The sequence below is a fragment of the Ascaphus truei genome, chromosome 8 (assembly GCF_040206685.1).
Source record: "Ascaphus truei isolate aAscTru1 chromosome 8, aAscTru1.hap1, whole genome shotgun sequence".
NCBI lineage: Eukaryota > Metazoa > Chordata > Amphibia > Anura > Ascaphidae > Ascaphus > Ascaphus truei.
The window spans coordinates 1969241-1984898 of record NC_134490.1 but is presented as its reverse complement, the minus strand read 5'-3'; the positions used below and the strand labels follow the sequence as shown (position 1 = coordinate 1984898).

At 50.7% G+C, this 15658-nt stretch overlaps 1 protein-coding gene across 2 annotated transcripts in view; it reads left to right on the top strand.

Moving 5' to 3' along the window:
* Nucleotides 1-14184, top strand: part of LOC142501041 (uncharacterized) — a 19717-nt gene extending 5533 nt beyond the window's left edge. The window contains exons 1-2 of one of the 2 annotated variants that reach the window (XM_075610296.1): nt 371-805; nt 11936-14184. In XM_075610296.1, coding sequence (XP_075466411.1) covers nt 12017-13258 — 1242 coding nt within the window. In that variant the 5' untranslated portion in view covers nt 371-805; nt 11936-12016 and the 3' untranslated portion in view covers nt 13259-14184. Of the gene's footprint in view, nt 1-370; nt 806-11935 lie in introns of those variants that run through there. The other variant, XM_075610295.1, reaches the window with a different exon arrangement.
* The last annotated feature ends 1474 nt before the right edge of the window (nt 14185-15658 follow it).

Genomic DNA, 15658 nt, shown 5'->3' with positions numbered 1-15658 from the left:
ATTGGTATATATTTATTTACCTTTTCCACATGGTGGGGTGTTTTTTGATTTAAATTGATATCACAATTAACACTTTGTGTGTGTCTGAGTGTGTGTGTGTCTGAGTGTGTCTGAGTGTGTCTGAGTGTGTCTGAGTGTGTCTGAGAGTGTGTCTGAGAGTGTGTCTGAGAGTGTGTCTGAGAGTGTGTCTGAGAGTGTGTCTGAGTGTGTGTGTCTGAGAGAGTGTGTGTGTGTGTCTGAGAGTGTGTGTGTGTGTGTGTGTGTCTGAGAGTGTGTGTGTGTGTTTGAGAGTGTGTGTGTGTGTCTGAGAGTGTGTGTGTGTGTCTGAGAGTGTGTGTGTGTCAGAGAGTGTGTGTGTGTGTGTCAGAGAGTGTGTGTGTGTGTTTGTCTGAGAGAGTGTGTGTCAGAGAGTGAGAGTGGGTCTGAGAGTGAGAGTGGGTCTGAGAGTGAGAGTGGGTCTGAGAGTGAGAGTGGGTCTGAGAGTGAGAGTGGGTCTGAGAGTCTGCGAGTGGGTCTGAGAGTCTGCGAGTGGGTCTGAGAGTCTGCGAGTGGGTCTGAGAGTCTGCGAGTGGGTCTGAGAGTCTGCGAGTGGGTCTGAGAGTCTGCGAGTGGGTCTGAGAGTCTGCGAGTGGGTCTGAGAGTGGGTCTGATAGTGGGTCTGAGTCTGATTTCCCTCCCCCCTGCCCGGGGTGTGTGTGTGTGTGGGTACGTGTGCAGACACCAACCCGCAGTCAGTCATAGTCACCCACCACCCAAGAGTCAGTCAGTCACCCAAAGAGAAGCAGTTCCAGACATCACATTAGGGGTGAGTTCATTAAATGTTTGACCAAATATAGCCGGCTAATTTTTAAGTTGATAATTTTGTATGGCCCTCGAATGATTTTATAAATATCAAAATGGCCCTTGGCAGAAAAAAGGTTCCCCACCCCTGGTCTAGGGTCTTGGGCTACCCTTTACACAGCAGCAGACGCTCATCTACATTGGTATATATTTATTTACCTTTTCCACATGGTGGGGTGTTTTTTGATTTAAATTGATATCACAATTAACACTTTGTATTAAGTATATATTTTAGTGCGCACTTTATCTGTTTTTTCTATTTGCCCTCTCACAAGCCTCTCCAGATTTATTAACCCCTTTTGTTCTGTGGAGTCTGAGAGGGGAGAGGGATTACCTCTTGGGTTCCCTCCTTCTACTGTAATCTGATTGCAAATTTCCTTTAATCGGGCGCAATCCCATGGAGTCCCTCCGCTCTGCAGCTGGCCCCTGTGCCTCGGAGTGCAGGTCTCTATCCACCTCTGTTGTAGGGTGCTGCAGAACATACTCCTGTGCTTGATTGTGTTGGGCATGGGGACACACATTGTATGAATGCCCACTTTTGAGCACGTTACAGAGAATGTTGTTCTTACATTCATTTCGATGGTGCCCCAAATCTTTGCATAGGCTGCATCTGATGAGGTGCGATCTGGATCCGCACTTAAGGCCTTGGCCATGGTCAGCGCTTACAGTACGCGCTGAGCCGTGCTGAGGCGCGCTTGCACTTACCTGTGAGCCCCTACAGCCGAAATGAGAGCGTGCGGAAGCGTAGGTCTTACAGTAGGTAATTTTTAAATTCAAGCGCTTGCCGGAGCGCAGGGCTGCTCCGTGATGTCACTGGCCCGCCCCCTGACGGCGCGCAGGGAAAGTACCCGCAAGGCCAGGGAAAGCACCCGCTTTCCCTGAGCCTCAGCGCGCCTCAGCACGCCAGCGGGAAGCTTGGCCGAGGCCTAAAGCCGCATTTAGGCTGTCCATGTGAGGATTCGCCATTCTGGCGGCTCAAACTCCTCATCCCTTACCTTGCCCTCAAATTCTGGAGACGTTCAGAATGTGCGACATGGCGACGGCCCTTCTTCACACACGCGCGCGCGGACGGCGCACGATCTGCTCTTCCTCCCACGGGTCCTGCCCTCCAGACTCCGCCCCCGCTCAGACGTCAGCGGTGTACGGCGCGCGGACAGTGCACGACCTGCTAGTCTCTTGGGTCCCGCCTCCAGACTGTGTCCCTGTTCCGACGTCGGGTATGCGCGGCGCACGAGTGACGCGCGACCAGGTCGCCACACACGCTTACGCCAATGATGCGCGGCGTGCGGCCTATCACACGGAGGTCCGCCCTCACTGATAATCAGGCTGTACAATAGGGCGCAGCTGCGCGACCCAGCGGCCTGTCAGTGCACTTCTTCCAGGTTCCTTGCTGACTTCCCATTGGACGGAGGTCCTTTATATACCATGCTTGTCCAGTCTGCCTTTGCCGAGCATAAGCTTGTTTTGTGACGCAGTACCTCGCTGCAATCCGTGCCTTGCCTCGTCTGCCTTGATCCTGCTGTTGCCAGACCCTGCCTTGTACCTTGGACTCCGCACTTCTCCTCTCCTGACCCGGCTTACGAACGGCCATCCGCAGCTCTCCAATACTGACCATGGCTATCCTTACTTCGACCACTCTCCACTCTCCAATGCAGACCTTGGCCAAGTACCCCAGCGCTCCGCTATTCTCCAATCCTGACCCGGCTAGTATAAACGTTTATTCTGACTTCTGTACCACTGACCCGGCTTGCAAGACTACTCTACACTCTTGGCGCGCCCTCGCGGTTGTGGGTTGGCGTTATATACAATTCCCTACATCAGCCTCGCGGTTGCGTCTGGTTTGTGGTTAGCTTCGCGTTACAGTCCACAGTAGAAACATCTCCTTGGCAGGCCTGCCCAACTCGTAAAGTGAGAAGGGCCGAACTGCTCCAAGGAAAAAAGATTTGGGCCGCACGGGTAAAATCATCATCATCTCTCCTCCAGCACCTCTCATCATCATCATCATCCTCATATCTCCCCCAGAACCCCTCACTATAACCTTTACGATACTCCCCATATATCTCTCATACCCCCATCTCTCCCCCTCACCCACACAATACCCCCCTCCACATCAAACACACAATACCCCCCTCCACATCAAACACACAATACCCCCTCCACATCAAACACACAATACCCCCTCCACATCCCCCCAGCCCATTCCATGTCAGCAGCCCCCCCCCAAGTCAGCACCCCCCCCCCAAGTCAGCATCCCATGTCAGCAGCCCCCCCAAGTCAGCATCCCCTCAAGTCAGCACCCCCCCCCCAAGTCAGCATCCCATGTCAGCAGACCCCCATGTCTCTCTTCCCTCAAAATGACTCTCCCCCTCCCCTCAATATGACACTCTCTCCCTCCCCTCAATATGACACTCTCCCCCTCCCCTAAATGACACTCTCTCCCCCTTCTCTTAATATGACACGCTCTCCCCCTCCCCGCAATATGACACTCTCTCCCCCTCCCCTCAATATGACACTCTCTCCCCCTCCCCTCAATATGACACTCTCCCCCCTCCTCTCAACATGACACACTCTCCCCCTCCCCTCAATATGACACTCTCCCCCTCCCCTCAATATGACACTCTCTCCCCCTCCCCCACTCTCTCAAGCCTGCTCACTCACTTTCACCTGCTCCAGTCCCCCATGTGTGGCTGAGTACTGGGACTCAGGGGAGGAGGGGCTGTGTGTGCAGGGAAGGCCCCGCCACCGCCATCGGGAGGGGCTGTGTGTGTGCAGGGAAGGCCCCGCCACCGCCCCCGGGAGGGGCTGTGTGTGTGCAGGGAAGGCCCCGCCACCGCCATCGGGAGGGGCTGTGTGTGTGCAGGGAAGGCCCCGCCCCCGGGAGGGGCTGTGTGTGTGCAGGGAAGGCCCCGCCACCAGGAGGGGCTGTGTGTGTGCAGGGAAGGCCCCGCCACCAGGAGGGGCTGTGTGTGTGCAGGGAAGGCCCCGCCACCAGGAGGGGGCTGTGTGTGTGCAGGGAAGGCCCCGCCCCCGGGAGGGGCTGTGTGTGTGCAGGGAAGGCCCCGCCCCCGCTGCAGGCAGAGATCACACAGGGAGCAGCAGCACGGAGCTTGTGAGCTTCTGGCCGCCCGTGCACAGCTCTGCCCCGCCCCCCGGCTTCCCCGCACGCAGCCTGCGCCCCCAGGCTTCCCCGCACGCAGCCTGCGTCCCGCCCCCAGGCTTCCCCGCACACAGCCTGCGCCCCCAGGCTTCCCCGCACACAGCCTGCGCCCCCAGGCTTCCCCGCACACAGCCTGCGCCCCGCCCCCAGGCTTCCCCGCACGCAGCCTGCGCCCCGCCCCCAGGCTTCCCCGCACGCAGCCTGCGCCCCCAGGCTTCCCCGCACACAGCCTGCGCCCCGCCCCCAGGCTTCCCCGCATGCAGCCTGCGCCCCCAGGCTTCCCCGCACACAGCCTGCGCCCCCAGGCTTCCCCGCACACAGCCTGCGCCCCCAGGCTTCCCCGCACACAGCCTGCGCCCCGCACCCAGGCTTCCCCGCATGCAGCCTGCGCCCCCCCAGTCTGCGCACCAAGTTGCGGCCTTCTTGGACACAAGGTGCACAGGCTTCCTCTTTCCTCGGCCCGTAACCTTGTGCATATAATACTCCATGTCTTCCCTGGAGCGGTCACAGCACAGTCTTGGTCCGCTCTGGCGGTCGCCTTGAAAGTGAGGTCATCTGGCGGAGACATCGCGGGATCTCGGTGCAGGTCCAAATCCCGCACCGGAAGTCCGTCATCCGCAGGGCGTGGTACCGGATGTTCAGCGTGATCCTCCGCATGGAAGTAGGTGCCTGGCAAGGCCTCATCTCCGGATTCCTCCGTCGCCGCCTGCAGGAAGTAAGGGGGTGGTTCCTCACCGCTCCACTGGCTCACGGTGGTCGCCGGGTCGCCCGGAACACTGGCAGGTACCTCCTCTACTGCACGAGGAGCCTTCACGGCTGTGGGACTTCTCCGTGGTTCTGACCGCACCAGCGCTTGTCGCCTCTGGACTCGGCCGCTCAACTCCGCAGGTAGGTGTTCCTCTTTTCACAGGATCGCTGGAGTGGTCCGCCGGTTGGCGCATCACCACTGATGAGAGGCTGTCGTTGTCATCGGATGATGGTAGTAGGGACGTCCCCTTCGGGGATAGATTTCGCAGAACTTCAACCGCACTGGGGGCAATGGATCTGAAGGTTTCCGGCTCGAGGATGACTCTCCCTTATGGTTAAGAATATATGTATATATGTGTGCACAACTGCCCCACGCCACGCAGGGCTTCCTCTCCCCAGAAATGCTACCCAACACCGTGTCCAATACTGCGTATCTCACACAGAGTCCCACAGTAATGATTAGTCCCTTGGTCACTATTCCCACAGTGTCCCCAAAGAACCCACCCTTACAGGCATGATCAGTGCCGGGGTATATACCGGTACGTTGGTGCACTGGTTGACTTTTACTTGCCGGGCACGGCAGCACCCAGTCTGAAGAGACTTCACAAAGGATCCGCCGATCCTCTCTCCTACACCGACGTCGTCAGGGTGATCCCACCCAGGTAGTGTCTCTTTAGTCTCTCTGGTGAGGCCTGGTCCCAGACCTCTCTGGTGAGGCCTGGTCCCAGACCTCTCTTCACAGCATCTGCTGTGTCCCTAACTATATTTAGATACTACAGGGATCCGTTCCCTATGCTAGGGCCTGTCCCTGTAGCAGCCACAATCTAGATTGACTCAGGGTCTATCTTGGGCCTAGGGGGTATTTGCTGGCCTAGTGCAGAGGCTACTTGCCTCTGTGTACGAACCCTCTGTCCCCCACCTCTGCCTGTCACACACTGACTCCATGCTCCCTGTGACACACTTCCTTATCCTGCCTGCAGAACTTCCCCCAGCTCCAATTGGCTCCCTGGCGTCAGGTGGGACACTGCTAGGGCTCATGGGAATTGTAGTCCCTTCCAAAAGCCTTCCCTGATTGGCTAGCGTTCTCGCGCTTTCCACAAGATGGCGGCTCCCTCCGCAACCACCGGAGCCTCCTGCGACGCGATCGCCGTCCCAGCGCACACTGGCAACCTCACACTGCACGCCCCCTCCCGCGGAGCTCCTGACACGCGTGCACGCGCACCCGCATGCCCTGCAACCGGCCGCAACACTCCCGATAACGCAGAGGTAAATACATACAAGGGGGGGGGGGGCACAACCTCAGAGGGGGACCTGGCTACAAGTAATATCGTAGTATGGCGAATAAGGGCCATGCAGGAGGCGTAAACATCCTCTGGGTCAAAGCGCAAGGATTTATGAGCGTTTTCCTCACATAATCCAAACCTGGACATTCCTCTCTTGGTCCCAGAAATGTCAGTCTAACCACATTCCTTCTTCTTAAATGGTTTCTTTTGGGAATAGTGGGAAAGAATCTCAAACCTTTAAGTGATTTCCATGCATTTTGCTGGGAATTACTGGGTTTTGCTGGTTCTGTATTTTCCTGGCAGTCTGAGCCCCCAGCAGCTGAAACCTGATCCAGACTATCAGTGCTGATTGCAGGCACCAGGTACAGCTGATTTTCCTCTCTCAGTGAGGTTTCCCCTCTGTGGCAATCTGATTCCTCTGCAGCCTCTGTGTCTCCCTGCGCTCCAGCGCTCTCTCGCTGCGCGCCTGCTATCTCTCACTGTGAGCCTGCTCGCTCTTGCTGCGCGCCTGCTCTCTCTCGCTGCGCGCCTGCTCTCTCGCTGCGCGCCTGCTGTCTCTCGCTGTGCGCTTGCTCTCTCTCTTGCTGCGCGCCTGCTCTCTCTCGTGGCATGCCTGCTCTCTCTCGTGGCATGCCTGCTCTCTCTCGTGGCATGCCTGCTCTCTCTTGCTGCGCACCTGCTCTCTCTTGCTGCGCGCCTGCTCTCTCTTGCTGCGTGCCTGCTCTCTCTTGCTGCGCGCCTGCTCTCTCTTGCTGCGCGCCTACTCTCTCTCGTGGCGCGCCTGCTCTCTCTCGTGGCGCGCCTGCTGGGCCTCATGCAATAAGCGTTCATAAGTCACTTATCGAGCACTTATCGCCCCAAATGCCTACTCCGATTCAGTAAGTGTCGATAAGTGGGCGATAAAGGCCTGAATCTCCCCAAAAACGTTTGCACAAAACCAAATCGCCGACTGAGCGGCGATAAGCCACTTATTGACACTTTTCTGAATGTTCATAAACACGCACGATTCTAGTAGCCGCGAGTAGGTTATCGATTTGTATCGCGGCCCTAGAATGGCGATTTTCTCCCCAAATCCAAACGTCAGAAAAAGTTGGCAAGAATTTATTTATAAAATATTTTACCAGGAAGTAATACCACTCCAACCACTGCTCACTCTAATGGCAAACACCACAAATTTACAACTTGCAAACAACTACCCAAATTTCTACTCATACTATTACTCTCTTTAGCAGGTGATATTAAACCTAACCCAGGTCCTCCCATTTCAGCTCTGTCCCATGCCCCCGAGAATTCCACCTCTAAATTCCAAAAAGGCCTATCTGTCGCCCATATAAACATCCGGAGCCTGCTGCCCAAACTGGATGAACTAAGGGCATGGTGCCTTATGCATAAACCCAAAGCAATAATTCTTACAGAAACATGGCTAACCCATAAAACCCCTGATGCAAATATCGCCATTCAGGGATACTCCATTTCTAGGAGAGATAGGTCAGAGAGGAGGAGGGGTGTTACTTTATATTGCAGACACATTACAATTTACACTGTTAAATTGCCCACCAAGCCCACCCTCTTTTGACATCCTAGTTGCAAAATCTGCCTCCCCTTTTCTAAGCCCATCTTGCTTGCTGGCATCTACCGCCCCCCTAAAGCCCCTCTACAATCCCTGACTGATATCACCCAATTTCTTGGCTCCATTCCCTCCCTGAATGAGAAGAGTGAGCTGCTAGTTCTTGGGGATTTCAACTTCAATTGGCTCGACCCTAAAAACCAGAAAATCCAGATACAACTCAAGTCATTTAACCTATCACAACTCATTTCCCAACCCGCACGGATAAACCTGAAATCGCATAACCATTCCTTGCTAGACTGGATTCTCTCCTCAAACCCCAGCAGAATCCAATCCTCTGGCATCCTTCCTGATATTTTCAGTGACCATGCAATAGTGTACTGTGTAAGGAAAATTAAACCGCCCCATTCAAGCCCTAAAGTTCTCCTCACTAGAACATTTAAAAACTTTAACCCAGAACAGTTTCTGGATGACCTTAACAACTGCCCATGGCACAGAATCGATTTAATTCCCGACCCTGATTCTGCGCTCGACTATTTCCAATCCGAGTTCTTAAAACTCTGCGATACCCATGCTCCACTACGCAAAATAAGGGTACGGGGGGCCCACCTTCCATGGGTTACACCTGACCTTATAGCACTCTACCAGTTCAGGGATGCCTTGTGGAAAAACTACAAAGTAACTGCCACCACCAAGGATCTCAATCACTACAGATGCATGCGGAACATGTGCACAAGGCAAACAAGGCACGCAAAAGCACAATATTACTCTGACAATCTCCACCAAAATACATCAAACCCAGCTAACTTCTGGAAGGTTATCAACAATATATTCCAGCCTCCTAACCATCAACAACCAAGTAATATCACTAAGGGGGATATTACTCTGACAGACCCCACTGACATTGCAAATGCATTCAATGATTACTTTGTGGGTTGTGCCACTAACTTATTAGCAAAATGCAGCCCAAACCACAAACCTGAATCTCATCCTGGGAGTACCCTTATAGTCCCACCCCCTCCCAACACTGCCCACAATTTTCAATTTGGCCCAGTATCTGAAGAGGAGATTACACAAGCGTTCCTCAAACTAAAACTAAGCAGCCAATGTGGACCCGACTTACTACAATCTAGGTTCCTATGACTTGGTGCCCCAGCCATTGCCAAACCAATTGCGTCCATAGTCAACTCTATCCTGTCTGCAGGCCATATCCCTAAGACCTGGAAAACTGCCAGAGTTGTCCAAATCTTCAAAAGTGGGGACAAAAACACTGTCTCAAACTACAGGCCAATCTCACTTCTCTCAATTCTATCCAAAGTCATGGAAAAATGTGTCCACTACCAATTAAGCGATTTCTATACTAAGACAAATTTCCCTAGCAATTCCAATCTGGGTTTCGTCCCAAACACACCACCGTAACTACCCTGCTAAAAGTTTGCAATGAAATCCAGTGTGGAATGGAACAGGGACAACTCACTGGTGCAGTATTCCTAGATTTTGCAAAGGCTTTTGACACAGTTGATCATGCTATCCTGCTTAACAAACTCCAGAGCTCTGGAATAGGGAAGCATGCTTTAAACTGGTTTCAGTCCTACCTATCTGGAAGATCCCAACATGTGTCCATCTCAGGCTCTAACTCCAACCCCATGGATATCACCTGTTGTGTCCCGCAAGGCTCTGTTCTGGGGCCCCTACTGTACTCTTCTCAGTGTTCATTAATGATCTTCCCACAGCTTGTAAGGAAGCCTCAATACACATGTATGCAGATGACACAATCCTATATGCACACAGCCATAGCCTCTCTGACCTTCAACACATACTTCAGTCTGACTTTTTGAGACTCGAAAACTGGATTTCCCAAAACAAACTGTTTTTAAACACTGACAAGACTGTAACAATGGTATTTGGGACCAAGACTAAATTTGTAAAGCTTCCAGTGACTGAGCTCCTGATTAGAACCAACGCTAACACCACCCTAACACCTGTCACTAGTTTTAAATACCTGGGCTTATGGTTTGACTCCCACTTAACATTCGGGATGCACATTGATACCCTGACAACCAAGACCTATGCCAAACTAGGGGTACTTTACAGGAACAAATCCTCCCTAAGTCTCCTGATCAGAAAGCGTATCGCACAGCAGATGCTAATGCCAATTATTGACTATGGAGACATAGTATATGGCTCGGCTCCTCAAACCCACCTCAGCAAACTTGACACCTCTACAATTCAATTTGTCGTTTTGTTCTCCAATGCAACTACAACACACATCACTGCGAAATGCTCAAAGAACTGGATTGCCCATCACTCGAGTCTAGGCGCAAAGTTCACCTTTCCTGTCTTGCCTTTAAATTCTTCATGGGCAAGCTACCCAGCTACCTGAACAAGCTCCTCACCCCTACCACCTGCAGCCCTTATCACCTGAGATCAGACTCCAAAAGACTGTTCATGGTCCCAAGGCTCAACAAAGTATCTGGACGTTCCGCCTTCTCCTACCGTGCACCGACAAAACTGGAACAACCTACCAGAGACTCTCACATCCACCACCAGTTTAAGCTCTTTCAAATCTAAGGCTGTCTCACATTTTAACCTGGTCTGTAACTGTTTCATACGCTCATAATATATATTATCTGTAACTGTGCATGCGATGTCTTGTATATAATGTATACCCTGTTCATTTATGTAACTGTACTTGTAATCATGTATTATTTGTTTTACTCTGTGCCCAGGACATACTTGAAAACGATAGGTAACTCTCAATGTATTACTTCCTGGTAAAATATTTTATAAATAAATAAATTGGGAAGTATAGTGGTACATCTTACCCATATAATAATATGAGCATGATAAGCCACTATAGCACTCAATGGGCACCCTAATTAAAATACATTGATGCTAGCGGGGACCACCCGGAGGCACCCAGACACACGTGGCACCCCCCGGGGTGAACTGTGGGGCCAGGGGACACCCATCGGGCCCACTGGGGACCCCCGTCGGCCTGGGGTATGAATCCTGTATGTTAAAAAATAAATCATGGTTTTACAGTATGGGGGGTGGGTGGTGTATTGGGGGGTGGGTGGTGTATTGGGGTGTGGGTGGTGTATTGGGGGGTGGGGGGTGTATTGGTGCTTAGTAAATATTTTTTAATATACATTTAATTCCTTGTGTAGATGTGCAGGGGGTCTCCAGAGCAGAACCACGTTGGTTTTATGTCCGGGGCCCCCTGCTTCCCGAGACGAGATACAGGCCCTATTATGGGGTGCCGGTATCTCCTACGCATGGAAATTTCTCGCGTCACGTGACCGGGACATTTCAAAGCAGAGGGATACCGGCACCCCATAACGGGGCCTGTTTCTTGGGAAGCAGGGGGTCCCCGGCCCTCAAACCAACGCGGTTCTGCTCCGGAGACCCCCTGCACATCTACACTAGGAATAAAATGTATATTAAAAAAACATAATTTTCGGGCCAGATTTTCGCTGGGAGAGGCAGCGCTCTCTGAGCAGCTCTCTCTGCAGCAGAAATTAATCGCCGGGTTGGGCCTTTTCAGAGGGTCGATCCTATCGCTGGCAGCAAATCGCTCATTTTGGGAATTTTGCTATGACAGGTAATGAAGGCTTTCTGAATACCGTGATAGCAACGCTCCAAAAACAGCGATATAAAGGGCCCGGCGATATTTTTTTTAACCTTTACTGCATAGGCCCCGCTATCTCTTGCTGCGCACCTGCTCTCACTCTTGTGGCGCGCCTGCTCTCACTCTTGTGGCGCGCCTGCTCTCTCACTTGCCGCCCGCCTCCTCTTTTCCAGCTCAGCCTCTTTTCTTCTTGCTCTGTTATAACATTACTTTGCTGCTGGGATTTACTGCTCTGGGTTTGTATGTTACTTTCCACGGACAGAACCAGCACCTCACTTGTTCCTTTTGTTTCTCCCTCCATTATTTCCTGCTCAGCAATCTCTTTCTCTTTCTCTTCTCCCTGAATTCTCCTCAAATCTCTTTCCATTTTCAAAAAATCATCACTTTCATACACATCCAGGCCACAGCCCCTGGGTTTCCCAGATTCACCTGCCCCAGCACCACCAACCCCTCCTGGGTCTGAGGCCATGCTGAGCCCCTAGTGGGAGCTCAAACAGACACAGCCTCTCTCGGCAAGGGTGACCTCCTGATTGCAGAGTATCAGGGACAGGCTCAGACAGTCCTGGGATTATATGTAATGTTGGATGACCTGACTCCAAATTATGTCATAAATTGTATCTGTGAAGAAGATGCATGTTATTTGTATATATGTTCTATATATATCTGGTGTTACCGATGGCTCACGTGTAACCTCTGCTCTTCCAACACAGCGTTTTTACAGGTCTTGTCAGAAGCGAATAGGGCAGATTATCACTGATCGAATTGGAAGCGAGGGCGCAAACTCTGAGCAGATGTCCCTGCTGAGTGAGGATTTGGAAGCTGGCAGCATGGAAGCCATGGGGAGGCCAGACAATCCTCTGAATCTCTCTGTCCCTGCGCTGTCCAAGGATGACAAGTACCACGTATTCATCAGCTATAGTAGCGGAGACTCCATCTGGGTCTATGGTCTTATCTGTAAACTGGAGCATACCTTCCCCAGCCTGAAGATCTGCTATCATGAGAGGGACTTTCTTCCAGGGAAGACCATCATAGACAATATGGTCGAGTGCATCCAGAGCAGCCAAAAGACCTTGATTGTGCTTAGTCCGGACTTTGTGCGCAGCCGCTGGTGCCTCTTTGAGGCCAACCTGTCCATGTTCCGGGACTGCATGGGACACAAAGCTATTGTCCCCATTATGCTGAAGCCATGTCCAGTGCCTCTTCATCTCAGCCACCTGACTTACCTGGAGGCCGAAGATGATCAGTTCTTTGAGAAACTGGTCCAGGTGTTACTGAATGCTAATTCACTGGTTACCAATGATATCATGTTTCACTACCAGTCATCTGTCCTCTACAATGGAAAGAGCCTGCTCACCTTGGCTGCAGTAAACGAGAATAATCCAGACTGCCTCAATGGGATCTTTTCTGAGGCTTCTGTCCCCGACTCCCTGAGGGCAATTGTGGAAGATCCAGAACTTTACAAAGAAGCCATGGAGATAATAAATGATATCGCCCCTTCTGATTCTGTCCTTTATACGATGCAGAAAGTTTTTCTTGTGATCTTTTTAATTGTGGCCATAGGTCTGCCTAGTTTAATGTCTGGATTCTTATTCGACTCACCCGATGCCATTTGGTTTTCAGGTGTACCACTGAGTATCATCCCCGGATTCATGTTATTCATTAAGGCTAAACAATGGGATAAGGACAGGTTAAATAAGGTTACCCAAGAGATGACCATGAGAACTGGCCAGGCAAACCTTCTCCTGATGAAGACGTCTGTCCTGGCCGGCTGCCCTTCCAGAGCCCAGCTGTTCTTTGTCTATGTCTCGCTACACCAATGCATGCAGACTTTCCAGGTGGCCTTTGGCCGTGGCAGTGCATTGGCCACAGCGATGCAGGAGAAAGCCATTGTGAAATATTCCTCAGATTACGCCTGCTGCTTGAACAGGAAACATTTCCCCTTCGATGCCGCAGAACCTCCCGGGCACCTGAAAGGCGGGATCTGCTTCTGCCAGTATGTAACCGCGCGGATACAAAACGGTGACTGGCCTTAAACAGAAGTGGCAAATTTGGCAAATTCTCAAAAATATGAAACTTTGCCAGTAATCACCAGCCATGAATATCTTACTCAGAGGGCCTCGTAATATCGGCCCGTGTGAAAATGTAAAATGTGCTCAGTACAGTGTTTTCCAACTCCAGTCCTCAAGGACCAGTAACTTTCCAGGTTTTAAGGATCTCCTCTCTTTAGTACAGGTGGCCCAATCACTGTGACCGACCCACCTGTGCTCAAATCCTTAAACCTGCACTGTTTGTGGCCCTTGGTGATTGACGTTTGGGAAACTCTGGCTTAGTAGCTTTCCAACTATAGAAGTATAAATGCACGTAGCTTACTCGCTGCTTGTAAGGTGCGCCGGTTCTTATACCCCGTCCCACCTTTTTCTTTTTTACATGGAATGGAAACAGTCATGCGGAAACAATAGGAGGCCGCGGCAGATGACGTGGCAGCTTCCTATTGGCCAATATAATGCAGGAGATTTCAACCGCCTTTTAAATTTCCCTGGAGTAGACCGTACTGACGGCGCCTTTCCAGGTGTGTATCTCTGTCACAGGGGGTCCCCAGAGCTAACAGTAATAGTCCGTTTCAGCTGAGGGACCCCCATGTGACAGTAGGGGTAGATTTGGCTGCTTTTAATAAAGGTTTCCCATATGGCTTGGGATCTTGTTTCCTTATAAAGATGTTATAATTGAGCTGTGTGCAAACTAATGAGGACTCCTTCGGTGGTCATTCTGGATAATTTTTTGAATAGTATGTTTCTATTTCCCATGCACCGCTTTATGTTAATCAATACGATTTGAATATTAAGGTTGAGCAGTGATAATCACCTCCTACGCTACATATTGAAGGCGCCTGGCCTTGACCCTTCCTCAAAAGTATCCATGTTGATTTGGCTGCTTTTAATAAAGGTTTAGCCCGCCATTACCCCTACCTGTCACACGCGCGCGTGTGTGTGTGTCCTGGTTCCAGGGGTTAATTCTGTGTTCAGCTGGGAATGTTGCTAGTTGCCTGTCACCTTTCCATGTAACTGTTTTTATGTTACTCTTTTAATATTGCAGTTAAACCCACCAATCAGGGGTTGGGACATATTGAAGGCGCCTGGCCTTGACCCTTCCTCAAAAGTATCCATGTTGTGGCAAGGTGGGGACCCCTAGTGAGTACAGCGTTCTGGCAGGAGTTCCACTACCGGTTCCAGACATAAGGTCCAGTCTGGTCAGTTCCAAGACCAGGTCCTGTAGGCACTGCATGGGGGAATAACAGGGGTCATCTCCTCGGGTTGGTCCCTGGGCCTAGTTCTGCAGGGTACCCACAGTGTCCCCAGGTAGGAGTGTAAGTTTTATGCACTGACAGTTGTGGATACCTTTTTCCCCCCAAAATTAATTTTTATTACTCTTGTTGTTGTGTCTGGTGAATTATCCTGGACTCCTGTGACACCCCTGCTCCCCAACCATATAAAACAAAAAGGGGGAGGGTTACGTTGGTTCTTTAAGTTATGATGAGGACTCAATCATAAAGGAATTCAAATTGGTGACATTCAAACTCCACAAAATAATTATTTTAAAGCAGCAGTCCAAGATGCCATCTTTGTTTTTATTGTATTTAAAAAAAAAAAAAAAAACCCCTTTGATATGTTCCAAAGAGAAGCAGGTCTGACAAAAAATAATTACTTTATTGGGAAACCGTAAAATTAAGAGCAGAAGCCCGTCTACGCGTTTCGTGCAGGCTACGCACTTTATCAAGAAGTGACAGGAGTTATTGTTCAATTGTCAATACCCAGCGTGTTCTCCCTTGTTATGAATGGACTTAATTATGGAAATATAGGACCAGGCATTTGAGCATCACTTCATTTCTACATGTAACCCTTTAATATGTGCATCAATACAATCCCCGCAATGATAAGTAATAAACTAAGTTAATTGATCCGTAGCCTTGTGAGAAGATTCGGCTCGGGGGTTCACTAAATGGCTGTCAGTGCAGCAGAAGAGGGCCAAAGATGCAAAGTTCTGTGGGGAAGATCATGTGACCAGGCAGTCACTAGATACAGTTTGTGCACTGCTAGAGAGAGGGCAGGGCTCAAAAAGGGGTGTGCCAGAGCCAGTTTCAGAAGAGGAAGGGGATGTGACTTTGTAAATTGTTGCTATAGAAACCAAAAATGCTTGTTACATTATAATAGATGTTATTGACATTATATGACATATAATAAACATGTTATTTAAAGTTGTGTCAAAAAAAATGTTACAATTATTTTCTCATAGTACAGAATAGATTTAAAAAAACACACATGTAGGTCGTAGGATATTGCTTGGTCTGCAGCTTTAAGGGAATGGAGCAGGCGTACAAAGAAACTGCAAATAGGAGTTTGTTTTGACCCATTTTCTGCTGGCATTTGCATCAAACG